Genomic DNA, 27966 nt, shown 5'->3' on the forward strand with positions numbered 1-27966 from the left:
CCTTTATGATTTACTAAGCAGGGATAAAAAGTACAAAGACGGTGTAAATTCTAAACTACCAAAAGGGCAAGGGTTGTGTCTTTATTATCTTTTCCCCAGAGTGGACCACAGAAAATGTTCACTGCTCACTGAGGGGAAAGGAGGAAGGAAACGAAGAATGGAGTGAATGCAGATATGGAACACCTGCTAAGAAGTTGTTTGTGGGGTTTTTTTGGTGAGAAGTAAGAGTAACCCACAAATAAATAGAATTCACTTCTTCCTGCATTCCTCTTTACTTTCTCTCAGAACAAGGACCGTGCCCGGTGTTCAGTTTACTGCACGAATAAACTCAGGGCCCATGGAAGGGTCATGTTTGTCTGCCAGCAACGCCAGGTGTGAGCCCGAGGTACCTGCAGAGGACGCTCTCAGGTCAGGCCCACTCTGGCTGCAGTGGCAATGCAAGCCAAGAAAGGAGGTGACAGTTATCATCCGATTCCCCAGCTCAGCTCTGAAATTCTTGTTTTTGGTGAACCCCCAGGACACTGACTCTCACCATCCACAAGACATGCTCCTGAAGTAGTTTTTGCTGTAGGGTAGTACCGAATGGCCGTCCTTTCTCACCAGCTCCAGATGTTATCAAGGAAAAGGCGCTGAAAAATAACTTAAGTGAAACTACCAAAAACATGAAAGAAAGAAAGAAAAAAAAACCACAAGTTGTGTTTGACTTAAACAATATTTATGAGACATGTTTTTTATTTTTGTAGAATGTCAATCAATAAATATTTTACCAGGATGATAAGGATGAATCATAATGATGGAGGAAGAATTTAGGGTGACTAAGGAATGGAAACATCTTACACTTTAATTTAAAGCTCAATTCATCAGACTTGTCCTCTGCAGCAGATCTTGAAATCTGGAGGGAAAAGTGTCTTTCCATGCACAGACCAGATTTCTCTGCCTCGTAGCCAGGTCAGTATATGGAGGACCAGTGGCAGCGGCTCTTGATGACCTGAAGCAGAGGCTTCTTAAAAGTGAGGAAGATGACAGTGCAGGCCACTAGCAGGGTGAGGCAGCTGGGGAGAATGAGCACAAGGTACAGCAGGCCCATGTCCACGTTTTCCCATTTACAGTCCTGAGGCATGCTTCTGGGCAGGTCTATCAGGCGAATGACCTTGGAGGAGAGGTTACAAGTGATCATGGCCAAGTCAGAGATGGTGTGCAGACGCTGTAGGGCCCCCCAGCCCTCCACCCTGCAGCAGTCGTATGGATTCTGACTGAGGTAGATGGTCCGCAGACTTGTCATGAGCTGCACGGACACTGCCCTCTGGGGAAGGGCTGTGAGGGAGTTCCTGCGGAGGTCCAGGGTCTGCAGAGCCAGGCTGCCCCTGAACCTTGGGAAAGTGGTCAAGGAATTTCCTGACAGATCCAAGTCCCTCAGATTCCTAAACTCAGAGAAGTCCAACTCCGCGAAGCTGGTACTGAGGCCCACGTTCTTGAGAGACAGGACTTGTAACGTGGGGGCAATATTCTGAAGAGGGACAGTGCTTCCATTCAGAACCCCCCAATTTCCAGACAGGTCTAAGTGGGTGAGGGCAGTGCCCTGGAACGAGCAGTCCTGTAAGGCTCCCAGCCCACAGCCCTCCAGAGAGAGGCTCCTCAAAGATGCCACATTCCTGAAATCCACACAGCTGGGGGGGCCCACACCGTCTAAGCCAGCTGGCTGGGGACAAAGTGAGATCTGATTGTGGCTCATGTCAACTGTAGTGATGTTCCTGGCATCAGTGAAAAGGCCAGTAGGGACACCCGAGAGCTGGTTGGAGCTCAGGTTGAATGACCGGAGGCTCCTCAGGCAGCCGGGGAGCCCGGGAGCTAAGTGCAGCTCAGACAGCAGGTTCTGGCTCAGGTCCAGCTCCACGAGCGCTCCTGGGGGCTCATGCTCCCGGATGTGGAGCGTCATTAGGCAATTCTGGTTGAGGTTTAGGTGGGAGAGGGAATACATTTTCCTTAGGAAGCCATCGGGCAGGTACTGGAACTGGTTCTGGCTCATATCCAGGAAGCGTAGATCTGCAAGGTCACTGGAAGAAAACTCTTCCCAAAGGTTAACTGTGGTGATGTTGGTCATGTTGCCATCCACAAGGAGGAACTGGGCCACCATCTCCTGCGGTGATGAGGTGTTGTATAGGTCCCTGTAGAAGCCCATGTTGTTGTCCCGCAGTAAGAGGGTATGCAACTTGCTGGATTGGGGTAGGAGTGGAAAAAATAGCAGCTGATTGTGAGAGAGGTCCAGCATTTCCAGCTCAAAAGTGGCCTCTTCCCCTGATGCCAGGAACCATTCCAGGGCATTATAGCTGACATTGAGGGACCGAAGCTGTGTGAGGCTGAAGTCCACAATGCAAGGGAGGTTGTTATAGGCCAGGTTGAGGTGTCTCAGCTCAGTCAAGCCTTCAAAGGCTCCACCTTCAATCTCAAAGATGTAGTTCCTCTGCAAATCCAGCTCTTTGAGGTGCCCCAGGCCCTCAAAGACGGAGTCATCGAGCCTCATGATGGTGTTCCTGGCCAGGGACACAGACTCCAGGGAAGAGAGGTTCTGGAGCATGAGGGCCGCCATGTCTTCCGTCAGGGAGTTCCCTGACAAGTCCAGTCTCTGCAAAGCCTGCAGGCGAGGGAGGGCGGCGGCCGTCTCCTTGTAGCTCTCTGAGAGGGAATTGTCAGGCAGGGCCAGGCGGCGCAGGCCAGCCTGCTCCAGGAAGGCGTCGCGCCCAATGCGCTCCAGCTGGCAGCTGTGCAGGCTGAGGCTCTCCAGGAGAGGGTAGAGCTGGAGGGAATGATTCCACAGAGTCTTGAGAGGGTTGGCATCCAAAATGAGCGTCCGCAAGCGGGGAGAAAGATGGCTGGGCACCGAAGCAAGATTCTGTCCCCGACAGTCAGCGACTCCATCCACCTAGGTCCAAAAACACACTGGTCAGCAGTGGGGAGGCCTCTGAGGCAGAGGTTTGGGTACATAAACTTAGTTCATTCATCAGACTATTCCTGCAACTTTTGGGAACGGCTCTAGTGGTCATATTTTTTTTAAAAAAAGGATCAGAGCCCTGCCAGTTTGGCTCTGCGGTTGGAGAATTGGCCTATGGACCAAAGACTTGCAGGTTCGATTCCGGTCAAGGGCACATACCTTAGTTGCTGTTTGGTCCCCAGCCCTGGTCGGGGTTGTACAGGAGGCAGCCAGTCGATGTGTCTCTCTCACATCAATGTTTCTCTCTTTCTCTCTCTCTCTCCCCCTCCCTCCCACTCTATCTGAAGATAAATGGAAAAATATCCTCAGGTGAGGATTTAAAAAAAAATAAATAAATACATAAATACATAAATAAAATTAAAAAACGATCAGAAACTGTAGGAAAAAAAGGAAATTTTTCTTTGTTCTTTACCTTCACACTAGAACAGACAACTAGGAGCTGCGTTCCAGGCCTTATTTAAAACACCCGGCATGTTAGAGAAGATGAGAGCACCTTTCCATCGGGTGCTGAGGGGTAACAATTGTATTTGCAGTTTGGTTTTAGCTATGAGAGGGACTGAGGACCAGGTCTCCACCTGGGTTTGAATCCTCCTCTGCCATTTATTTCCATGTGACCTTGGGCAAATAGTCTAAAGTCTGTTATTTCCTCTGAAAAACAGAGATAAAGATAGTACCAGCTTCAGAGGATTGCTGTGAGATTAGCCGAGAGGCTGCACAGTGCCTGATACACAGTGGGCACTATTAATGCGACTGGTCACTACTGCATTGTAATCACGTTGGCCATACCACCTGCAGATCTGAGAGAGATACTGCCTAACAACCGGCAGTGCTGTGGCATCTTCATTTCACCCAGAGACATTTTGTCTGGGGTATTCCTCTACATTCTGGATTGATAAGTATCTCGGCTTGGAAGAGCTCATCATCACCCCGAATTGTACAGATAAGTCGAGCAGTGCTCTGGAGAGAAGTGGAGAGTCCAAGGCAGAGCTGGGACTGGAGCCCAGAGCTCCTAACATCCAGTTCAGTGCTTTTTCTGGATGCTGTTCTACCGTGACTGTGCTGCGTAAGGAGACAAGAGGGATGGGACGGCCCTGGTCTCATTGCAGAAGCCACTCAAAGGTCAGGATAAAGTCAGCCCAATGTTTTACAAGATTGGCAAAAACAATCAGCCATAGGATATCAATTAGGTATCCCAGAAAAAAGTTTTAAGTGATAAGGTAAAAGAGCAATGGCCTTCCTTTGCACAGATTGGCCAGTAGGACAAGGCCTGTGATTGCCTAAAATTGTGGGCCCAATTCTAGGGGCAACTGGAGTAATGGAAAAGGGGAGAAAAAATCTGATAGAGAGGAAGAAGCATGAGTTTGGAGAGATGACACATTGAGGTCTGAATCTCACCTCTGTCATGCATTAGCTTTGGACCCTGGACAAGGAATTAACCTCTCACAGCCCAAGTTCTTTATCTGATTATTAAAATAAAACCTTTTAATAATTAAAAATTGATACAACATAGAAATACAGAAAATGAAACTCTTCAGGACCCCAGCCTCTCAAAGAAACACCACTAACCTTTTATAACATCTTCTTCTGGACACTTTCCTAAAGATATTACCTACCTTTTCTAAAATATAAACTAAAAAATTTTTTCAAATGAGATTGAACTCTACAAACTGTTCAGTAATCTACTACCTCCCTCAATAATATGTAATAGACATATACCCTGGCAATAAAAATAAATTTGATCACTTCTGTTTAGCAATTGTCTATTAGTTCATTGTATGAACAGAACAGTGGTTAAGAGCAAGAGTTCTAGGGTCAGTTCATCTTGGTTCTGCTTTTTAACAAATGGGTGACCTTGGTCTTGTTACCTAACCATTTGGGACCTTCATTACTCCACCTGTAAAATGGAACTTGTGCTTGTAATTTTCTTATAGGGTTTTTTTTTTTTTCCTTAATGAGGATTCACTGTGATTATTTATGTAAAACATTTAACACAGAACTTGGCATATAAATGCTTAATAAATGTTAGTTATAATAATAAGCATGTTCTGCCCTGGCCGGTTTGGCTCAGCGGTTGGAGCGTTGGCCTGCGGTACAGAGAGACCCGGGTTCGGTTCCCGCTAAGGGCACGTACTCGGTTGCAGTTTGTCCCCGGCCCTGGTTGGTCGTGTGGGTGGCAGCCACTCGATGTGTCCCTTCACATCGATGTTTCTCTCTCTCCCTCTCCCTTCCTCTCTCTCCCTCCCACTCTATCTGTACAAAAAATGGAAAAATATCCCCGGGTGAGGATAAAATATATATATATATTAAACATGTTCTAATCAATTAATATCCTACTGCAAAGCATTTGAGTTATTTCTCATTTCCAGTTTAATTTGTCAAGTTTCTTCCACATCTCCCCTTCCCCCAAAAGTCTTTGGAATTTTTATTGGCGTTGTATTACAATCATGGAGTAATTGGGGGAAGAATGGACATCTTTACAAAATTAAATTTCCCCATGTAGAAACAAAGTGCAGCTCTTTATTTGAGTGAGTGTTGGTCTCCCCCACACATGGACTCCCTGGAGAATGTTGTGGTTAGGGGCTTTCCAAAAGGTATTAGACCCCGTTTCACCACAGCTGCAGCAGTTATGGGAGTCACACCCTTGAAATTCCCTCTGGCCTCACTGAAGTGCTGCAAAAGAACCACAGAGCCATCAGAGCCCAAGAAAACCTCAAGTCCATTTTATGATACATGGCTAATGCAAGGAGGGACAATGGAGGGCACCTGGACTCTCAGACCCTCAGCCCTCAATTTAGAAAAGCCACAGGGTATCCACTCTTTGAGCTCCCTGGCAGCTGAGTCCTTACTTCTGCCCATTAGGCTAGAGAGGGTTAGGCCAGGAGTCCAGCCTGAACCCTGAAAGGCTGTCAAAGAATTCATGCTTTACTCTTTCCTCTCCTATGTCTGGTAACTCCTGAATTAGCTACTGCGAAGTTAGCCTTCATTACCTGTGTAAGGGAACAATGGAAGTCTGTCTGTGTAGCAGAGACTAATAACAACAACAATGAATAAAACATATAGCTCCTTCAACATTCAAGACACTGTTCTGAGTGCTTTACGTACATTAACTCATTTAATCATAACAACCCAGTGTTAATGGTATTGCTGGCTGGTACTAGTATTACCTCCATATTTTACGGATGAGGAAAATGAGGTGCAGAGTGGCCCAATGTCACCAGCTAGTAAGTGATGGAGCTGGGGTTTAAACCTAGTCTGGCTCAGAACCTCTACCCCGTACAGGAATATGCTACATGCAGTGGTTAGAGGTTACTAAAAGTAGTTAAGAACTATGACCAGCCAGGTTTTTAAGAGCCATCAGCCTTACAACACATTTTTGAATGTAAGTATCAACCCTGACATCCAATTTGTCTTCCTAGTGCCTGGGATATAATAGGGTTCAAGGAATGTTTATTAAATGTATGTTTCTCAGGCAGATTTTTTTTTATATCACTGAGTTACAGGCAGAGGAGAAAATTTCTAGAAATGTGCTGTTATTATGAGCCAAGTCTGTTTCCACATATAGGCCGAAAGCTCTGGGGAGAGCAGACCGCAAACGCTTGGGTAGCTACTTCCTGGATTGCCTTAAGGCCAAGCACGGTCAAGGGTGTTGCTGTGCAGTGCGCGTGGCCAGCGTGCTCTTCGGTACAGTTGTTTTTTTTCTTAATCCTCACTCACCGGGAATATGTTAATTGATTTTTAGAGAGAAATTACGGGAGAGAGAGAAACATCGATGTGAGAGAGAAACATCAATCGTCTCCTATACTTGCCTGATCTGGGGATGGAACCCAGAACCTAGGTATGTACCCTGACTGGGAGTCAAACCCACAACCCTCTTGATGTGCAAGACAATGCTCCAACTAATTGAGCCACCTGGCCGGGACTTCCGTACAGCTTTTTAAGTAATTGCTATCGACTCAAACACACACTCTGAGGCAGGGCTTCTCCCACTGTAATACGCCCCACCATTGTCAGATTCTGATAGCATTGGTGGAGCTCAGGCATCCGGATTTCTCACAAGGTGCTTTTGTTCCAGGTGGCTAACCTTGGCCTGTCTCTGGGGCCTGTCATGTCCTCGGTGGGTATGAAAAAAGGTGGGAGCAGAGCCTTTCCTAGGCATCATTTCAACCTTTGGTTAAAAAGCAGGTTGCACATGGCATTGCACCAGGCAGGTACAGAGTGATTCAGATTCGTCCATTCCCTGCCCTCCTTGATTGACAATCCATCAGCTTTCCAAATGGACCAAACCTTGTCAGCACAGGAACAATAGACAACTCAGAGTTCCCGAGACAACTCACCAACTTGCAGCCCCTTTGGGAAGCAGCTATGGCTATTCCACTTCGGCTCCTCCATTCTGCTGTCAAGAAGTGAAAACCAAGGCAAAGCCAGAGAGGCAGTAACTCCATCTCAAGTGCAGCACTGTGGACAGAGGGCAAGGAAGACGTGAGCCAGAGGACATCCCAGAGGGCCGCTTTGCACTCCCAGTAGAAGGAACCAGTTCCCGGTGGTGTCTAGTCTTGGAAGCCCACAGCTACAGGCAGGTGGAAACCCACAGACTCTTTATATACCTCAAACTGGCCAATACTTTAAGTTTTCACTGCAATTGTCAATGAGAACTCATTTTCATTTTGCCTCTACCATCTGATGGACAGGTGGCTGAACACTGAAACTCCCAAGAATCCAGCAACAGAAGTGACAAGTAAAGGATTTGAGGAGCCAGCTCTCAGGTCACCCACAGTTAGGAACCAGGTCTCAGGTCACCTAGTTTGTCATGTTTTTTAGTTCTGTTGAAGTTTCCCTCCCAAAGCTCAAATCTGCCTGATGTGTCACCTGAGCTCAATAAGTACATTTTGAATGAATGAATGGTGAACTGGGATTGAAGTATTAATTGTTGCCTCTGGTCCCATAGAGTAACTAATTGTTTTGCTGACATGGAGCTTTTAAAAAAGAGTAGACCTCTTTGGTTAATTTATTTGAATATAGCCCTTTGAAAACAGGATTTTGATCTTTTTCCTGGATAAGGGAAAAACTAAAGGAAAAATGAAAAAGCAATCTTCGGTAAAATAAAGATTATTAATGAAGTGTGGTTACCAGCCCTCTTACTTGGCCTGTGAGCACAGAAAAAGTCATGAGAAGGCTTAAAATCAGACATATACCAACAGAATTAGAACTAAGAGGAACTATAATGAAAATATAATATATCCTCCACCATCACATTTTTTACAGGTGAACACATGAAGAAATAATCATGTCTTATTCAAGGTTCAAGATCAACTTAGTGTCAGGCCTGGGAACAGCTGGCAGATCCTCCGCCCTGAGCCCCAGGACAAGAAACCAGACTAATTTCTCTCACTGCGGCTGCTATTGAATTGAACCCTGCTGTTGAGAGAGTTTATAGCCCAGTGCAGTCCCCTCCCAGCCCAGCATTCCAACTGCCCCATCCTCTCCTTGACTTCTACCTGGAAAAGACTCAGGATCTGCTCTCCAGTCTTCTTGGGCCAGCAGCACCAGCACTAACATGAACCTCCTCACCTATCCCACGGACCCTTCTGCCTGACACATCTCAGCTATCTAAGGCCCCTTCCTCTTTCCCTTTCTTTGAATACGTTTACACAATCTCTCAGGCTAATTTTAACTTCCTGGTCAGATTTGAATACTCACCAGTGAAATAGACTAACCAAAAAGCTAAGTGAAACCAGGTAAACCAACTTCAACCTTCACTTCAGGTCAGATCAGCGCTCCATACCACAGAGGGAACCTCCCATTCAGAATTCATCAGTACTTGCCCAACACTGGGAATCCTCTTCCCAGACCCTCCTCTGCTTCTGCACCTGTGCAGGAATTATCACCTCATGGCATGTGCAGGGCACAGATGGCAAAAATAGAGCCATATGGACTCCTGTCCTCAGTATCCTCCCAACACACACACACACACACTCACACACTCACACCTGAGACTTTGGGATCACTGCCCACCTTGAGATAAGGTTGTTAGACTAAGCAAATTCCAAAATGCCATTTGAATGTCAGATAAACAACAAATAACTTTTTAGTATGAATATGTTCCATGTGCCCAGCCAGTGTGGCTTAGTGGATGGAGCATCATCCCATGGACTGAGAGGTCCTGGTTCGATTCCCAGTCAGGGTACATATTCAGTCCCTGGTAGAGGGTGTGCAGGAGGCAGTGGATGGCTATTTCTCGCTCACATCGATGTTTCTATCTATCTCTCTCTTCCTATCTCTCTAAATAAAATAAAATAAAATAATAATAAAAAAATGTCCCATGCAATATTGGGACATATTTATACTAAAAAAAAATCATTTTTTATTTGACATTCAAATTTCAGTGGGTGTCCTGTATTTTATTGAGGAGAGAACGGAAGATGGGAACCGTGGACCTGCTCTCTCCTCTCCTTCACCATCTCTGTCAGATCTGGGATGGACTTGTGACACTGGCCCTTCTAGAACAACCGGCCCCATCTGTTGAAATACTGAATCTAGAGGACAACTTCAGGGAGAATGTAACTCTTAGACTGGAATGCTAGATAGGCCTGGAATGCTAGATAGGTGTCACTTATGTCCAGAGTGTAATTTTAATTTCTGGGTCAACAAGACAATTTTTGCAATTAAAACATCTATTCTCCTTCCTCCTAAACTCAGTCAGACAGCCCAGAAAAACTCTTGCTATACTCTCTGGGCAACTTCTGTCATGAGATAACATGGGAATATTATGGAATTAAGAACTAGACGGACCAGGATTTGAATTCTGGCTCCAGTATGTGTTATTTGTCGTTGAGCATTTCACGTAAGTCTCTGAGACTCAGTTAATCCTTCTAAAAATGGGGATAATAATAACCATTCAGAGTTTTAATGAGAATCAAATAGTATATGTGAAAGTGCTTTGTTAACTATGAAGGTAGTTAATAACATAATTATTATTTATGAGTTCAAAACATTAATGAGCTGGTTGTATGTGGTTGTTATTCCTACATATAATCTCCAATGTAATTCAGCAGCTACACAAAGAAGGAAAAATAATAAATAACTTGGCTGGAAGAATAAATTATCATATATATTATATAAACAGGTAAAAATATGAGGGGAAAATTTTTTTAATTAAAAAAATATAGCCCTGGTCGGTTTGGCTCAGTGGTTAGAGCATCGATCGGCCTGCAGTCCGGAGAGACCTGGGTTCGGTTCCCTCTAAGGGCATGTACCTCGGTTGCAGTTTGTCCCCGGCCCTGGTTGGTCGTGCGGGTGGCAGCCACTCAATGTGTCCCTTTCACGTCGATGTTTCTCTCTCTCTCTCTCTTCCTCTCCCTCCCACTCTATCTGTACAAAAAATGGAAAAATGTCCTCAGGTGAGGATTAATATATATATATATATATATATATATATATATATATATATATATATATATATATATATGAAGGTTGGATTTAAAAACCTACATTAATAAATTCCAGAACAAGACTACTAATCCTGGGAACAGAAGACTATGCTGGCTGAGAGCTGTTTGTTTTCAGATCCATGGTTTACCCTTCCCTTACCCTGCTCTGGTTTGCATGGGACTGATTTCTGAAGGCTCTATTTCCAAGCTCTAGGTGTCAGTTGGCCTCCAGCTGGTTTGGTCAATGGGAGGCACTACTAAGAGGTTAGAAGGAGGAGAGAATCCAAGGTATTTCTCTCCCTCTCTCTCTGCCTTGAACAGAGAAGTCCTTGAGCTTCTTCTGGTGACTCGTAGGCTCTGGTAACACTCTCCTCCCTTTGTCATCATCCTACCTAGGGGAGGTCACATCTTCCTGAAGTTATTATTCTCTGGGATGACTGTCTGTTCCCTGGTGGGCATCTCAGCCTCTTCCATCACATGTTGCCAATTTCCACTGTTTTAAATAATCTGTATGTTTCTGTTTCCTGGTTAGACTCTGACTGATTCAATGATATAAATGAGAATGGGCTTGAGATAGTACTAAACAAGAAAATAATGATTCTGAGAAGAAATAAGACTCAACATAATAACCATGCAGGTTGAGAAACACTTCCTGGAGTGTGCAGCTGGAGAAGACTTACTCAGAGCCAGGCCCCTGCAAGGAGTATCAGATAAGCAGTTTGGATGCCAAATCTCACCAGGGAATTTCATGAACTCTCTCCTGAGTGAATAGGACTGCTTCTGTCCACCCACATTCAACCTCAGTTAGATGAAAACCACTCAACAGTATCTCTAACTGTATAAAAGTGTCTAAATTTGAGTGTATAAATAAGTAACTGTCCCACTTTCTGACATCTTCTGAAAAATATATCCACTTTTTTAAGCCAAATGTTGCTCATCTTAGATACATTTTTGGTGGAGAAAGGGAGAACAGTTATGATGAAGGGCACACAGTACAGTTTTCCATTAAAAATTTAAATGAGGTAACCTGGAACCTGCCCCCCATTCTATTTAAAAGGGCTTGGATCAATGGTTTGTATTTCACAGGCTGTGAACCATTGGGGAAGTCACAGAGTTAATACAAAGGAACTACAAATCAACCCATGTCCCAAGTAGGGACTGAACAAGAAGTATGTCTCCTTCTGGTCGGGTGACCATTGGGAAAATACTCTATAAAAGACCTGACATGAGAAGCAGATGGCATTAACAGACTATGCTTGTGTCTATTCTTTTCAAACCAGATAATGAAGTTGAAGAGTTCCTTCCAAGTGTGGAGGCAGAAAATGATAAGTTTGATTCTCTTTGATATATAGTCTATAAATCCTACATTATAAAATTCAGTTAACAATTTCTATAAAGCCTATCTATATCTTTTATCTAGTCGTGGTTATTATGATTGTGACTAATGCCAGAGACTGTGAGATTATAATTAGTGAAAAGCTTTGAAGGACAAGACACCATTGACCCAGGTGCCAGCAGGAGACAAGATTCTATACTGTGTCGGTAAAACATTTGACTTGGAGATATTAAGATTATAAATCCTACCTCATGTCAAAGTGAAGTCCTCTTAGTATTTTATTCATATTTTTTCTTTATCTTCTAACTATTCTGTTTGTGTCCAGTCATCACAAAATGTCCTTGCTGGTTCTTTTTAAAGAAGTTCTTGAAATGCTGGGATCTCAAATGCTCAATAGCATGTCCTATGTAACCATTAATCTTGAGACTATACTTTCTAATTGGTTATCATGAAAAACTGAGATTTAACCCTATATCCATCCCTCATCTATAAAGAGTATTCCTTTTTCAGGCAGAAAGACAATATGACTTTTCGTCTGGCCTTTCTCTCTCAAATCTGGTCATAACAAATAAATGGTGAAAATATTCATTTCATAAACACAACATGAATCAAGACTGTATTCTGAAAGAAGAGAACAAACATGAGGAAGAAGAACGCACATTGGCTGCAAAAATTTCTCTGTTTTAAAAATTATGCTTGTTTGCTTTTTCTATTTTCACAAAAGAATAGGGAGAGACTCTTGCTTCCTTGACCCAAGTAAGGTACAGAAGACTGATTGATGGCTGTGGGCTGTGTGAAGCAATGAAAGAGATGGGACTATTTGCTCCTTTTGGAAAGGGCTTCCTAATCCTGCTGGTGGTGGGCAGCACTTTCATACCCATCCTGACCACATCAGTTCTGGTCTCAGGATGCTTGGAGGGGAGAAGATGGCCGCATGCCAGCCAAGGAGCGGCTGCAGTCCAGGGGACACGTGGGTGAAACCTGCTTTTGCAGTGAACAGGGAAGAAAGTGTGAGTGAAATCTCTTGACTGGCCTCTGCTTCTTGAAGTCTCCAAATTTTCATCAAATAGTTCAGGAGTACAGCAGCATTCCTTTTTTCTCAGGCCCTCTGACACAAACACATATGTTTGTGCTTTTTTCCAAATGTATGTAGATTTATCTGTATTAATAAAATATAATTTCTTTTTTAAAGGGTTATTAGTTCCAAGTAGCTTTCTGTTGTGATATAATGTCTTCATCAGCTGATAGTAAAACACAGCCATCCGGTAAGGACCAATCTCAGGTATTTTGTTCATAAAAAGGTCTCCTGCCCTGGCTCAGTGGTTAAAGCGTTGGCCCGCGGACCAGAGAGTCCCAGGTTCGATTCCCGCTAAGGGCACGTACCTCAGTTACAGTTTGTCCCAGGCCCCGGTTGGGGTTGTGTGAGTGGCAGCCAGTCGACATGTCTCTCTCACATCAATGTTTCTCTCTCTCTCTCTTCCTCCCTCTCTCCCTCCTGCTCTATCTGAAGATAAATGCAAAACTGTCCTTGGGTGAGGATGCTGGTATCTGCAACTTCAAACTGCCTCTTCACCCAACTGAAAGGGGCAGGAAGGAATATTAGAATACTAAGTAGTAACTCTGATCTAAGTTTTGGTTTTATCTTGTTAGGGTTTTGGATTCATTTTCAGGAAAGGATGCGGGATTTCTAATATTCAAGGGCACCCTCACTCCTCTTTTCTCCCCACTCTCTCACCTCCCCCCTTCTCCAGCTGCTACTACTGCAGCAGCTGCCACCAGAGCCCAAACTGAGACCTTTCTGCTAAAGGCTCTATTAGCAAGTGTTAATGTTATACATACATTAGCATGTAATTGAGAACTTCTTTCCTCAAAAGTAAACTGAATAAGCTGTAAAGAAAGAGGTCTTTGCAGAAAGTGGGCAACTATCAGAGGTATTTGGTGTTAGAAACAAATATTTATAAACTGGTCTGAGGGAGGGAGTCTCTAGAAGCAGAGCACACACACGGTGCAGGGTGTAAATGTGTGCGGGTGACACCGTGAACACGAAAGACACAGGTGCTAGTTAGGGGGCTCCGCAGAAAGGCTGTCTGTCCTGGTTTAAACGCAAAAGAGCAAATCTTACCTGGGACACTGGGAGAAAGGAAAGGGCAGCTGGTCACAGACCACGGAGAATAGATAACAAAGAACAGAAACCCCAGTCTGTGACCACTTCAAACAATTCCTACTACCAAGAAGTATTTGAAAGCCTCAGGCAAGCAACTTTGGTCTCTTTGATTCTTAGCAAAACAATTAGAGTGATCTCAACCTTCACCAAATGTCCAAACTTAGCCTTTCCCATGGTGAGATCACTTGCATCATGAGTCTCCAAGCGCAATGCCTTGGGTAACACAGAGCTCCATCTTGGCAGTGCTGTAAGGACAGAGTATAGGTTTCTCTCTTTTTTTTTTTTTATGATTTTTTTCACAATTTATGAGAGGCACCTGGTAATGAAACCTGGCGATTGCTGGTGTCTGCAACTTCAAACCACCTCTTCACCCAACTGAAAGGGGCAGGAAAGAATATTAGAAGTATTAGAAAATATTAGAAGAGTAAGGAAATGAATCATAGTGGGGGCACTGGACATAGTTAGAAAAATATTAATCATCCTGTACAATGTTGGTCATGATTGCTTTGTTCTGATTGAGGAAAGCCCATTCTGATCTGGCTGGGAGGTGTGCGCCTCGGGAGTTTACCTCGGGAAGGCTGTCCTAATCTGAGGACGGGGGGGATTACCTGACATCATGGAAAGATTAACATCGTGATTATGGGAACACTGGACCCATGACTGCGACTCACTGGTGACCAGCCCCTGCAGCACCCCAGTCCACATTCCTCCCCCCTTGCCTGTAACCATCTTATCCATTTTTTTCCCGTTTGCCTAACTGCCTTTTCTCAAGTAGTCATCATTCCTATACCCTTTAAAAGCAGCTGGCAAGTGAGGGGGGCGGAGCAGATTTTACCGATGACTCGCTGCTCCCCATCCTGCCGGCGGTATTGGAATAAACGCTCATATACAATTCAACCTGGTATCTGCTTAATCGGCTCAAGTAGTGACAGGCGGCCCAGACCCATTCGGCCTTGTCTGGTTTCACAATCAGTAAAATAGATAAGGGGTGGGCCCTTTCCTAGCCATTTTTAGCTTCTTTCAAATTCTGACAACCCTTTCATGTGAAACTCCTTTTTCCCAAGCATATTTTACAGACTAAAGAAGATATGATAAGAAACCCTGCCAGCACATTGGCCAGACTGTCTACTCAAGAACCAACAAACTGAAATTCCTCAAGGCAACCAACTCAGCATCTTTGTGACTTAAAATACAACCCCTTCCAATGAAAGGGCAACTCGCTTATCATTTGTTGCCCAGTGCCACCTGGTATTCGGCCCTTTCCCGTGTAAGAAGAAAGACAAAAATAAATTTCCTCCCTTTTCTCTCTTCTCTCCGTTGTGAATTCTTTCACAAGCCTGTGCCATGGGCCTAAACAAAACCCTAACAAGTACCCTAGACAAATATGCTTGCCCTGAAGCCTAGAAAAAAGAAATGGTGTGTGTGTGTGTGTGTGTGTGTGTGTGTGAGAGAGAGAGAGAGAGAGAGATTACAAGTGAGTAAGAAGCATAATAACCAAGTCCAAGGCATGTATCTTGAGTGAATTTTGGGTTTTTCAAAATCTCTAAAAGAATTTGAGACAATGGGGAAAATTTACATGTGTACTAAACAATGTGTTTTCAGATAGTATTATGTACAGATAACATTATCAGGTTATTACTAATTTTCTTAGGTATGATAATAATATTTTGGTTATATAGAAAAGTGCCCTTATTCTTAGAAAATATATGCTGCATATTTACAGGTGAAATTTCATGATTTCTACAATTTATGTAATCTACTTTCAAATGGAAAGAGAGAGAAAAAATGAAATCAAAATATTACCAACTGGAAAATTTATTATTATACTTTCTTTTAGCTTTCCTATAAACTTAAAACTTTTTAAAATAAAAAAAATGAGAAAAATAAAATAACTTTTGGCATTCCTAAAGGGAGAGAAAATAATGCCGTTTGTCCCAAAATTTCCAAGAATATACATTTTTCAAATATTGTTTTCAGAAAGATTCTCAGTAAACTTTAAATTAAAAATGCATAAAGACATGAACTTTTAAAATATCTGGGACATTTAAACATTTTGACATTCAAACCAGAGCTGCCAGACAGCTTCTCATACCTGAAAAGAGCACAGAAGTGTTAGATCATGTGACCTGACTGTGGATCAAGAAATACGGTTGATGTACCAATGCAACTTCCACTGCCCAGGTCATGGCTCTGTCCACAGCACCCACAGTCCCTCTGGAAGGAGAGCCCTTAGGAGAAGCATGACCTCACCAACAACTTCACCTCCACCTCCACCAAGCAGAGGGACTCTTACGGAAGCACCTGACCTGGGGAGGTCAGTTCTACATGCAGCCAGCATCCTATGAATGACCTCAGTGCATAAAAAGAAGGGAGGGAATTAGGTAATTAGTAGTGGAAATTGGAGAGAAAGTGGAGTTGAATTTTTGAGGGATCTTGCCTTGAGGAATAGAAGTTATAAGGTAGATAACAAGGCATATGAACAGAAAATAATGAAACAGTCAACAGAGGGCAGAGATCAGAGAAGATGGAACAGAAAGAGTGACAAGAGGGTAGACCATGCAGCTGGAAGAGAGGGTGGAGAGACCAGGCTCCAAGGCTACCTCTCAGGGGTCCTGATGGCTTTATACAGGACCAGGGCCATTTCCAAGCTCCACATTTTCTCATGAAAGCGCCTCACCACCATCACCACTCCCCGCAGCTGGCCCAAGAGTTACCAACGAAAAGAACCTAGCTAAAACAGGACTTGTGTTCTTTAATAAGCTTAAACACCAAGGACAAAACTGAATATAATGTATTTTTATGTATATGCAAGTTTTATGATGATACCTGAAAATTAGAGTAAGTAGCTGAAATCTGAATTGAGGATTGTATTTTTCAAAGTAAATTTTTTTATCCTTACCCGAGGACATTTTTGCATTTATCTTCAGATAGAGCGGGAGGGAGAGAGGGGGTAAGAGAGAGAGAGAGAAACATAGATGTGAGAGAGATACATAGATTGGTTGCCACCCACACAACCCCAACCCGGGCCAGGGACAAACTGCAACCAAGATATGTGCCCTTAGTGGGAACCGAAGCCAGGACTCTCTCGTCTGCAGGCTGATGCTCTAACCACTGAGCAACTGGTCAGGGCCAAAGTGAATTTATTTACAAATAAGAATCATCAAGGAATAATAAAACTAAAGAGTGAAAATCTGTTGGGAAACAAGATACTAATGTAGTCTTAAAGTATCTTACTAATACAATTTACTTGTTAATTTTACACACCCGAAAATAATGGCTTTATGAGTGGAAAAACTGGCAGACACCTCTTTAACCAAATGATCAAAATCACTAAAGGGGCCTTCCTAGGGCACTTGGCAAAATTTGAATACAGATAATGAATGAAATAATAATATTGTATCAATGTTAAACTTCTGGATTTGATCATTGTACTGTGGTTATGTAAAAGAAACTATTGTTGTTCTTAGAAAATATACACTAAATTATTTAGAGGAAAAGGAGCATGATGTTTGCAACATTACTAATGTTCCAATTTCTCTTCACCCTCATCAGCACTTGTTATTTTCTGTCATGTTTGTTATAGCCATCCTAGTGGGTATGAAGTGCTATCTCTTTGTGGCTTTGATTTGCATTTCCCTAATTAGTAATAATGTTGAGCATTTTTCATGAGTTTATTGACCATTTTTATATTTTGTTTGGAGAAATGTCCAAAATGTGTACTTTTAAATCCAAAGATTTCTTTAATTATGATTTTGGAATTACATGTAAAAGAAAATAAAAAAAATTGTTATAAAAGAACCAGTTCTATTCTTTGGTCAAGGTAATATATCCCTATATTTTGCAAAGAATCAATATTCAAATGGTGGATGCATTAAAAAAGAACTTGCAAATTCAAGATTGAGGTGACAGAGTATTTATTTATTTATCCTCACCTGAGTATATTTATATTGACTTTTAGAGAGAGAGAAGGTGAGGGATGAGACAGAGAGGGAAAAAAACAACTGATGTGTGAGAGAAACATTGATTGGTTGCATCCAATACGCACCCCACAACCTAGGTATGTGCCCTGACCAGGAATCGAACCAGCAATCCTTTTTTTTTTTAATCCTCACCCGAGGACATTTTTTTTTTTTTTTAATGTTCAGACAGAATGGGAGGGAGAGAGAGAAACATCAATGTGAGAGAGACGTATCGACTGGTTGCCACCCACATGACCCCAACCGGGGCCAGGGACAAACTGCAACTGAAGTACGTGCCCTTACTGGGAACCGTACCCGGGACTCTGGTCTGCTCTGGTCTGGGGCCGATGTTCTAACCGCTGAGCCAAACTGGCCAGGGCCAATCTTTTTTTTTGGTGTATGAGACAATGCTCAACCAACTGAGCCAGCTGGCCAGGAGAGCATTTAGAATTTTGATGTGTGCATTTAGACCCCATGATTTGCTTCTCTGGCTTTCTCTCTAAATGATAAAGTTGTTAAAATATATACAGCAAATGGCTTTTGAGTCCTTGTCTCCCAAGAACTGTCTAATACCCAGCAGGTAGGAGAGCAAATTGACACACTTTTTCTGAAGGACAATTTAGCACAATTTATCAAAGATCTTGACAAAGTAGATTTCTTTTGATTCAATAGTTCCACTTCTAGAAATTTATCCTAAGAAATCACAATGTATGTAAAAGTATTTTTACAGAAATATTTTCTCCAGCAACCCACTTCAATTACTGTATTAAGCTTTAAAATAATAGAATCCATCTATCATTACTTAAAATATACTGATGTCATAATCAGAGCCTAATAAATATTACTGAAATAGAAAATTTCTTTTTTTTTTTATCCTTACCCGAGGACATTTTTCCATATTTTGTTCAGATAGAGTGAGAGGGAGAGAGAAAGAGAGAAACATCGACATGGTTGCCACCCACATGACCCAACCAGGACCGGGGACGAACCGCAACTGAGGTACAAGCCCTTAGCAGAAAAGGAACCCAGGTCTCTCTGGACCGCAGGCCGACGCTCTAACCGCTGAGCCAAACTAGCCAGAGTGAGAATTTCTTTTTTTTTTTTTTTGGTATATGCCCCTAGTGGGAACCAAACCTGGGACTCTCTGGTCCGCAGGCCAATGCTCCAACCTCTAAGCCAAACCAGCCAGGGCCGAGAATTTCTTATAGGTGTTTAGATTAAAATCATTGTAAGTGTTCTTAAAATGATCATGTATGGAATTAATGGAAGATAAAATATTATTTACTAATAACTAAAATGAGTTTTATTATAGGCATTACTTTCTTTTTTTCAGGGTCCAGGGATTTAGGTTTGGGATTGCATGTTTTTAGCCCAGCCCCTGGAAAGGTGGCAGTAAAAGGTGAAGACAGAGCCCAGGCTAAGGGGACAGATGGAACAGGTTCAAAGCCTGGCTTTGACCTTGGGTACATCACTCAACTTCTTGGCCTCAATTTCCTCCCCAGTAAAATGGGAATCCTAATGCCTGTGTTGCAAAGGTGTTACTATATTCAGACAAGTTTTCAAAGAATGTTAAAAAATAGTCTTTGTTATCATTATAATGCCCTCATCCCCAGCAGGTTGTCAACCCGCCTGTACTTCCACACACGCAGGGTGGGAGCTCATGCTTTGTAAGTGGCTGGTTGTCCTGTTGAGGTCCCTTGACATTTGCCTCTAGGAGTTGGATCCTTCTCTCAGCCTGGACTAATAAATGAGGAGTTGTATCATTTTAAATTTGTTGGAATGCTACTTAAATGTATTTGTCCCGAGAATCTGCGTAAGAAAGGACAGTTCTGTTGCAAGTGACTTTTCTGGCAAATGCACTATCATTCAAATTTAGTAATTGACCATCCTTTTGAGAGGAACTGTAGGATTTTTGAAGGGACTACCCACCATTATTCTGGAGGTGAGAATACTCAGAACAGAGAGATGAAATGACAGGAACAAAGTGCCACAGGGAACACCGTGTAATGGTTTCCAAGTGCTGTTCCCACCCTAAGCCTAGCATACCTGGTCAGCCAGGGCTCCACCTGGGCTTGTGAGAAAAATCTTGTCTGGAAATGATGGAGACTCGACCTCATCCTGGAGGGAGATTGGAGGCCACAGCAGCTCTTCTTCCCCTGGGCTCTTCCCGCTGCGACCCTGGGCAGCCAGTGTGTTAGTGCCGCTTACAGCACTGCCCTGCGACTTGGTCTCCTCAGGGCTGCGAATGAGTCAACAGGCTTCCCTCTGTGGTCAGGGTCAGCCCTTAGAACCAGCAGAGGTCATTTGACTCGTTCTGGTCCATGGCCACAGGTTGCATCTGGCCACAGGTCTTAAAAAGTGCAAATCTGCTCTCCTGGGGAGGTAACACCTTGTTCTTACATGGCTGGTGGGAGTTCCTTGGTGTCACCTTTGTATATGAGGGACCCACATAATATCTGTGGATGGGCGTCCAACCAATAATGCCTTCACTTCAAACTTGTCATTTCCTTTCAGTGTCATGGGTTTGTTCTCCTTGGTCACTTCACTCCAGTGGTGGGCATTGGTGACGATAATCCCTGCCTTGCCAACCTCACAGGCTTGTGTTGAGACTGAATGCGAGATGTGTGTGAAAAAGCTTTGTCAACATAAGGAAATGTGGATTTCATTAGTAAAAAAGGTAGTGTCAGAACTGAAGGAAAAGCAGAGTTCCTCGGTGCAAACGGGGAGCTGGGGGTGTTGAAATAAATAAAACAGAGGAGGTGCAGTACCTTCTTCCATCTGTGTGAGCTGCAGAGTGTGGACCTGGGGGTGTTCAGAGAAGGTGAGACCACCCAGAGCCTGTGGGAAACTATGGGCAAGATAGGGGTTATAGGTGATAACTGAGGCTTATGGCCCAGATGGAAATAAATCACTGCCACCTCCTCAACCTTGGATAGGGATTCCTGCTTACCGACCAGCTCAATGGGATAGTATTCAAGCTCCCAGGTTGCTTTCCAGGCTCTTAGTTGTAAAAGCTAATGTTTATGGATTGCTCACCTTGGGATAAGTGCTATGCCAGATGCTTGACATGTAATAGGGTCCTCACAAATGCCTAGCAGGTAAACATTCTGATCCCCCGTTTTCATATGTGGTAAAGTAAGGCTCACAAAGGCTTAGGCCATAGAGCTAGAGCATGTCAGAGCAGCAATTCAAACTTAGTCTGTGGTTGAGCCCAGCAAAGCTCAAACTCAGTACCACAAGCCCCAGCCACCCTGGGATACTTGCTATCCTTGACTAAATCGTGCATTTTCACATACTGTTTCCTCTGTGGGGAAAACCCTTTTCCCCATGTTCTCCAACTGTCCAACTCCTATTCATCCTTCAAGGCCCAGTGCATATGTCACCTCCTCATCACAGCCTAATAGTTCAATAATTCGCATAATACGCTAGTATATATTAGACATAGTTCCTATGAAAGATTAAACATTTTTTAAATTAGTTAATTAATTTTTAAAGAGAGAGAGAGAAACATCAATCTGTTGTTCCACTTATTGATGCATTCATTGGCTGCTTCTTGTATGTGCCCTGACTGGGGATCAAATCCACAACCCTGGCATATTGGGATGATGCTCTAACCTACTGAGCTACCCATCCAGGGCTGAAATACTTTATTATTATTTTATTTTTATGTTTATGAAAAATGAATGTGAATGGCTACTGTAAGTAATTTAACTTCCCTTATTTAATTATAAAAACATTTTAACATACAGTTAAGTTGAAAGAATTTAACAGTGATTACTCATATACCCTTCACCTAGATTTTTTTTTCCTCACCCGAGGACATTTTTTCCATTTTTTGTTCAGATAGAGTAGGAGGGAGGGAGGGAGAGAGAGAGAAACATCGATGTGAAAGGGACACATTGACTGGTTGCCATCCGCACAACCCAACCAGGGCTGGTGACAAACTGCAACCGAGGTATGTTTCCTTAGCGGGAACTGAACCTGGGTCTCTCTGGACCGCAGGCTGATGCTCTAAAGGCTGAGCCAAACCGGCCAGGACCCTTCACCTAGATTTTACTAGTAACTTTTTACTAGTTTTTATCAAATATCTATCCATCTATCCTTTTATCCATCCTTCAATCTATCTTATTTTTTGATGTATTTCAAAATAGACTGTAGTCATCCATACACATCCCCCCTAAGTACTTCAGGATGCATATCAAGTGATTTAACTTTTTCTAAAAAGTTCCTACATTTTCTATCTTCTGGGTCAATTTAATTAATTGAATCTCAATTTAATTGACATTGCAAAGTCAGGTATTTTATTTGGAAAAATATTTCTGTCTTATAAGAAAGAAAAGATTTGAGCCCTAGCCGGTTTGGCTCAGTGGTGAGAGCATCGGCCCACGGACCAGAGAGTCCTGGGTTCGGTTCCCGCTAAGGGCGTGTACCTCGGTTGCAGTTTGTCCCCGGCCCTGGTTGGTCATGCGGGTGGCAGCCACTCGATGTGTCTCTTTCACGTTGATGTTTCTCTCTCTTTCTCTCTCTCTCTTCGTCTCTCTCCCTCCCACTCTATCTGAACAAAAAATGGAAAAATGTCCTCGGGTGAGGATAAAAAAAGAAAAAGAAAAAAGATTTGATAATCACTATCTTACTATTCTCAACCAGAATTAGGAGGAAAGCAGTTCACACTAAAGTATAAATGACTGCCCGGCCGGTGTGGCTCAGTGGTTGACCATAGACCCATGCACCAATGGGACACCAGTTCAATTCCTGGTCAGGGCACATGCTCAGGTTGTGGGCCCAATTGCCAGTGGGGGGCATGCAGGAGATGGCCAATAGATGTTCTCTCTCATCAATGTTTCTATCTCTCTCTCCCTCTCCCTAAAAATAAATAAAGAAAATAAATAAATAATAAAGTGTAAATGACTGATATCCTCTTTTGTGCACTATACTTTAATGAGTATTTATATAGATAATGATGAAAAATAATAAAGTTTTATGGTGTAGTTTCAGATGGTAGGGGAGATAAATTTGCCCTTTCAAAATCTTTCAAATTGTACTGATAAGGTGGTAGGTAGTTCTAACGCTGATTTAAAAAAAAATTTTTTTTTTTATCCTTACCCGAGGACCTTTTTGCATTTATCTTCAGATAGAGCGGGAGGGAGAGAGGGGGGAAGAGAGAGAGAGAAACATCTATGTGAGAGAGACACATTGACTGGTTGCCACCTACACAACCCCAACCAGGGTGGGGGACAAACCGCAACCGAGGTACATCCCCTTAGTGGGAACCGAACCCAGGACTCTCTGGTCCGTGGGCTGACACTCTAACCGCTGAGCTAAACTGGCCAGGACTATGGCTGATTTTTACCCCCTCTAAAATGTATTTGAATTCACAGAGGAATATCCCCTCCCACCTCCAAAATAATGATTTTTAGGGAATTCTTGAATGAATCCAAGAAAATTAGATTATAACGTAATGCTTTTGGTAAATAATAATAATAGCACTTGAGTTTGCAAAGGCTTCTTAGAGACATTTGATCTCATTTAATATTCATAACAGTTCTGCATAGTAGGCATTATTATTGTGGTAAAATATATGTATAATTTACCATTTTAACCCCTTTCCGGGAGCATTAAGTATATTCGCGTTATTGTGCAACCTCACCATTTTCCATCTCCAGTATTTTTTCATCATCCCAAACTGAAACTCTGTACCCATTAAATGTAGCTCCCCATTTTTCCCTCCCTTCAGCTCCTGGTAACCACTATGCTTTCTTCTATCTGCATTTGGTTATTCTAGGTACCTCATGAGTAGAATCATTTAAGTGGAATCATGTAACATCTGACCTTTTGGGTCTGGCTTATTTAATTTAGCATGTTTTCAAGGCCACTCCATGTTATAGTATGTATCAGAATTTCATTCATTTTTATGGCTGAATAATATTCCAATATATGTATATATCACATTTTGTTTATCCATTCATCCATCAATGGACAGTTGGATTGTTTTCACCTTTGGGCTATGTAATGCTGCTAAGAACTTTAGTGTACAAATATCTAGGTTCTATTCCCTGCTTATTATCTCCATTTTACAGATATGAAACCCAAGACAAAAAAGCCAAAGTGAATTGTTCAAGTCACATAGTTTGTAGACAGTGAAGCCCAAACCAAATCTGAGTTCTGGCCCAGGTAGGAGGTGCTCAATGTGCACCTGTCTGAGAGGCATATACACTGAATGACTGATCAGCTGGGTTGCATAGATATGTATTTATTGGTAAATAGCTACCCCATGAGCCCCACCAGCAGCCTGGCCACTGTCTCGGAACTCCTGAGGCCCCCACCATGATCCAGCAAACCAGGATTCTGCTTCCATTCTGAATGGTCGGTGCCTACACTATGTGGTGTTTGATAGTCTACATAGCACCCCTGAGTGTTCTTGGAGTCATGGTCTTCTGTGGGGAAGAGGCAACCTGTCATCACCATAACAAAGATGAGGGCTGTTAGAGGTTCTGCAAAAGAAGCTAGAAAGCCTAAAAAATCCCTGGAGATTTAGAAGAAAATAAGAAGCCAGTGTTATTAGCTAAAATAGAAGCTTCAGTTTAGGAACCTAGGAAGGGCACAAGAACCTAGAATAAAAGAAAGGCCATTTTGGGAGTCCCATGAGGAGGTCACAGGGTACCAGGCTGGGCAGTGCTAGGGAGACCATTAATGTCTCTGCAGCTGAAGCAGTAGCCAGGGCCAGTCAGGGAAAGATGCACTCATCACTGACCCTGCAGGCTGCAGGAGAGAGTTCAGCCTTGGCATTTGTGGAACCACTGAGAGGAGTCACGGGAAAGGCAGGAGAGACCTGAGGGATCATGGTTAGACCAGGAGCAGAGTGACAGTAGGGAGGATCAGGAAGAGCTAGTGTCCAGACTGAAATCTAAAATAGAGTGACATGACGTTACTGGACAACATGATGTGTACTCCAAGATGAGTCCCTGCTGGTCACTGTGGGTGCTGGGCTGCCTCAGTCACTTAGGTCCTGCCACAGTGAAAAGATAGAGCTCCAAGTGCTATCTCCTGAAGAGAAGTCCCTTCCCCATTCTTCCTTCTTCCTTGTCAGCAGAAAGTTGTTTGCGGCACATGGCACAGCACCCGAACAAGGCAACCTTCTGGGCTGTGTGTGGAGGTAGGGAGTCCCTGTGTCCTCAGGGCTGTGTAGCCACATTCAGCCCATGTTTGGTACCAGCCTTGCTCTTCTTGTTCACCTCGTTGGTGAGAATCATGACACGGTACTACTTCCTCCTTTATCCCCTTTGTTCAGTCTGAAACCACTCATGCATTCAAGTAGAAAACACATGTGGTTTGGTCTCAGCAACTGACTCCATTTGCTCTGGAAATCAGTTGGTTTTGCCTACCCGCATTCATTTCTCCTTCTGGCAACAATTCCTTAATTCCCCTTTGAGGAAACCACCCCTTCCTTTCCTTTCTTTTCTTTTTTTAAAAATTATTTTAATGTTTAATTGTAGCAAAATAGACATAACATAAAATTTACCATCTTAAGCATTTTAAGTGTGTAGTGCCATAGTGTTTAGTGCATTTACATCATCATGCAACCAACCCCCTTACTTTCTTAAGAAGTTTATGCTCAGTTGAGTTTGACCGTAACTCCTGGCTCCAAGGAGAGGCCTATGAACAAGTCTGGGCCCATCAGAGCCTATTTTCCTTACCACAGTGATTGGTTTATAAATGGGTTCATAGAAGCCAAGCCCTTGAGAATCAACCCAAGGACTGTTGCTAGAACTATTGGGAAAGAGGCTTTCTCTTCCTGCTGCAGATGCCAAACTGCTGGCAATTAAGCTTGGAGCTGCAGACACCCATCTTTGCCACCAACTTTGGGACCTGCCTGACAATGAAGCCTACACAGAGGAAAGCAATGCTGAGGAATGGAGATAGATGGATTCCTAGCAGTGTTTGAGCACCTGGATCCAGCCATGCCTAAAGCTGTTTTCCATAGACTTTTTGGTTATTTGAAAAAGAAATTCACTTTTTTTTTTCTGAAGACACACTAATTAGGTTTTTGTCATTTGCAACGAAAATACCCCTAAACTCAGATTTATAGTTACTTGCGAGGCTTGCTAAGATATAAGTATCAATGTCCTTTTTTCCACTCTTTTGACTCTCTGAGCTTTCAGAGATTATCACTTAACCTAGTCCAGAGCCTCCCATACGTAGAACCATGGCAATTTGTTAAATGATGAAGTTGAGAAGAATAGTTTGGGGTGGGGGGATGAATATAAAAAAGAAATTTTTCTAAAGGCAAAAATATTTGTCACTAATGTGTGGACACATCCATGAGCACTACTAAGCATATAACAAGCACGTCCTGAAAAAGAGAGTTTTTCAGACATGGTTGAAAGCCTCCCCTCCCCTAACTTCTGTGGTTGTAATGTGGATCTGAGCATGATGTGAGGGACATCTAGTTGTCCAACAATGAGCCTAACTTACACTTTGTAGTGTGGATACACACTGCAGCCAGGACACATGTTATACTCAGTATTGGTGTCACTCTTCCATGACAAAGAAAGATCAGAGACAGACAGGTCAATGCATTCCTAAACAGTTGCCGGGACGAAGACACCAGGAGCCTGCTATCTGTTTGGGTGACGGGTTGAAACACCATGTGAGATCAAGTTTATATGGTTTTCATGAAGTTCCTATGAGGTCGCCCATTAGATGAAATCACCCTCTTTGTGAAACAGGATTTTTGTTCTGTTTTTTTTATGTGTTTTTTTAACTTAAAGGCAGGAGTTAAGCTTTTTGTATTTTTCCCCCCTGGGCCCGTGATCCTATAAGTCCCTCTAGGAACTCTCAGATATACATGTAAAAACCTATGGGGTATGTGAGGCAAATAAGTAAGTCTCAGGGCTGTAATAACCAGAAAACCATCAACATCCACAGAAGTAGTCTGTGCAGTGCAGACAGTACGTGAAGGGAACATACGAGATGTCAGAAGACCAGCTCTATAAACAAAATATTTCTACCATCCAAACCTTGGTACGTTGTACCCACCACAGAAGAAACCTCCAGTGGGGTCCTTTCACTTCTCCTGGAAGTGCACCAGCCCAGAGCAGCCCTATCCAAGAGCTCCATCCTTAGGGCCTTGCCTCAGCCTCCTTGAGTCCTAGCCACTATTGGGCACATGGTCTCCTTCTCTCAGGCGTCAAGTGAGCTGGCAGCCCATTCTGAGGGCAGTACGGAGCCGGGTCAGTGGCTCCTTACTTATGTCAGCTCCTGAGTGCATGGGAATATATGCTGAACCCTCCAGAATGCAGCCCACATGGAGCAGCTTTGAGGGCTACAGAGGAGCACTGGAAAGGGACCAGAAAGACCTGGTCTCCCTGACACTTACTAGCTTGGGTCTGAGTAACAGAACCCTAGTGAATTTCCCAAGAACACTACCAGGGGAAGGGGCTTTGCCTGTCTCCTTCACAGCTTTGTTGCCAACTCCTTGAGCAGGCCTGCAGGGGAAGACATCCATAAGTAGGTGTTGCTGTCAATGAGTAGCAGTGTCTTCATCTAGGACATGGTGATTCTCAATCCACTTGTGGGGCAGGAAAAAGAAGACCCAAGAGCTGGGCATGCTGAATGCTCACAGAGTAGTCTTATTGTATCCATTCAACCAACCCAGGAGGAAGCATTATTGTTCCCATTTTGCAGATGAAGAAACTGAGACTCATAAAGTCTCCTCACAGAGCCAGTAATGAAACCCTCAAAGTAGGAATCGGAAGCCCTTGTTGTTTCCACACCACCTTGTTCATTCTGTGCTCTAGAGGGACGCGTTTCCACCTGCCCCGAGCTGTAGCCCCTACACGGGACACGAAAACGGTGAGCTGGGCTGTAGCAAGCCACAGCCTTCGCGACAGTCCCAAGCTGCGGGCCAGGTACGCTGCCCTACCACCCGACCTGGCCCCAGCGCGCCCACCTCGAGAAGGGTGGCGGCTGCTCGCCACTCCACGCAGGAAATACTCACGGCTCCCGCGGGCCCAGGCGGCTCCTCCGGGTGCATCCTCTCCGGGGGCTCCGACCTCCTCGAGAGCGGCCCAAGGCAGGGCTGGGCTGCCTCC

The 27966-nt window shown here is 43.5% G+C and overlaps 1 protein-coding gene across 2 annotated transcripts; it reads right to left on the bottom strand.

Moving 5' to 3' along the window:
• Nucleotides 1-732: 732 nt before the first annotated feature.
• On the bottom strand, nt 733-27966 carry NRROS (negative regulator of reactive oxygen species). 2 transcript variants are annotated; one of them, XM_036242748.1, is made up of 3 exons: nt 27873-27966; nt 7324-7444; nt 733-2920 (listed from the first exon to the last, which is right to left on the bottom strand). In XM_036242748.1, the coding sequence occupies exons 2-3, from the start codon at nt 7429-7431 to the stop codon at nt 950-952; spliced, it is 2079 nt and encodes a 692-aa protein (XP_036098641.1). In that variant the 5' UTR covers nt 7432-7444; nt 27873-27966; the 3' UTR covers nt 733-949. The 2 variants fall into 2 exon arrangements, with proteins under 2 accessions (XP_036098641.1, XP_036098642.1); XM_036242749.1 differs by lacking the exon at nt 27873-27966 and adding an exon at nt 8485-9050.

The sequence above is a fragment of the Molossus molossus genome, unplaced genomic scaffold (assembly GCF_014108415.1).
Source record: "Molossus molossus isolate mMolMol1 unplaced genomic scaffold, mMolMol1.p scaffold_m16_p_5, whole genome shotgun sequence".
NCBI classification, from domain to species: domain Eukaryota; kingdom Metazoa; phylum Chordata; class Mammalia; order Chiroptera; family Molossidae; genus Molossus; species Molossus molossus.

Excerpts from the sequence above, each read along its gene's own strand:
- NRROS (XM_036242748.1), bottom strand. The coding sequence starts at position 7,431 with ATGGAGTTACTGCCTCTCTGGCTTTGCCTTGGTTTTCACTTCTTGACA. Across the intron at positions 2,921-7,323 it reads CCCAAAGGGGCTGCAAGTTG|GTGGATGGAGTCGCTGACTG; the intron begins GTGAGTTGTCTC and ends TTTTGGACCTAG.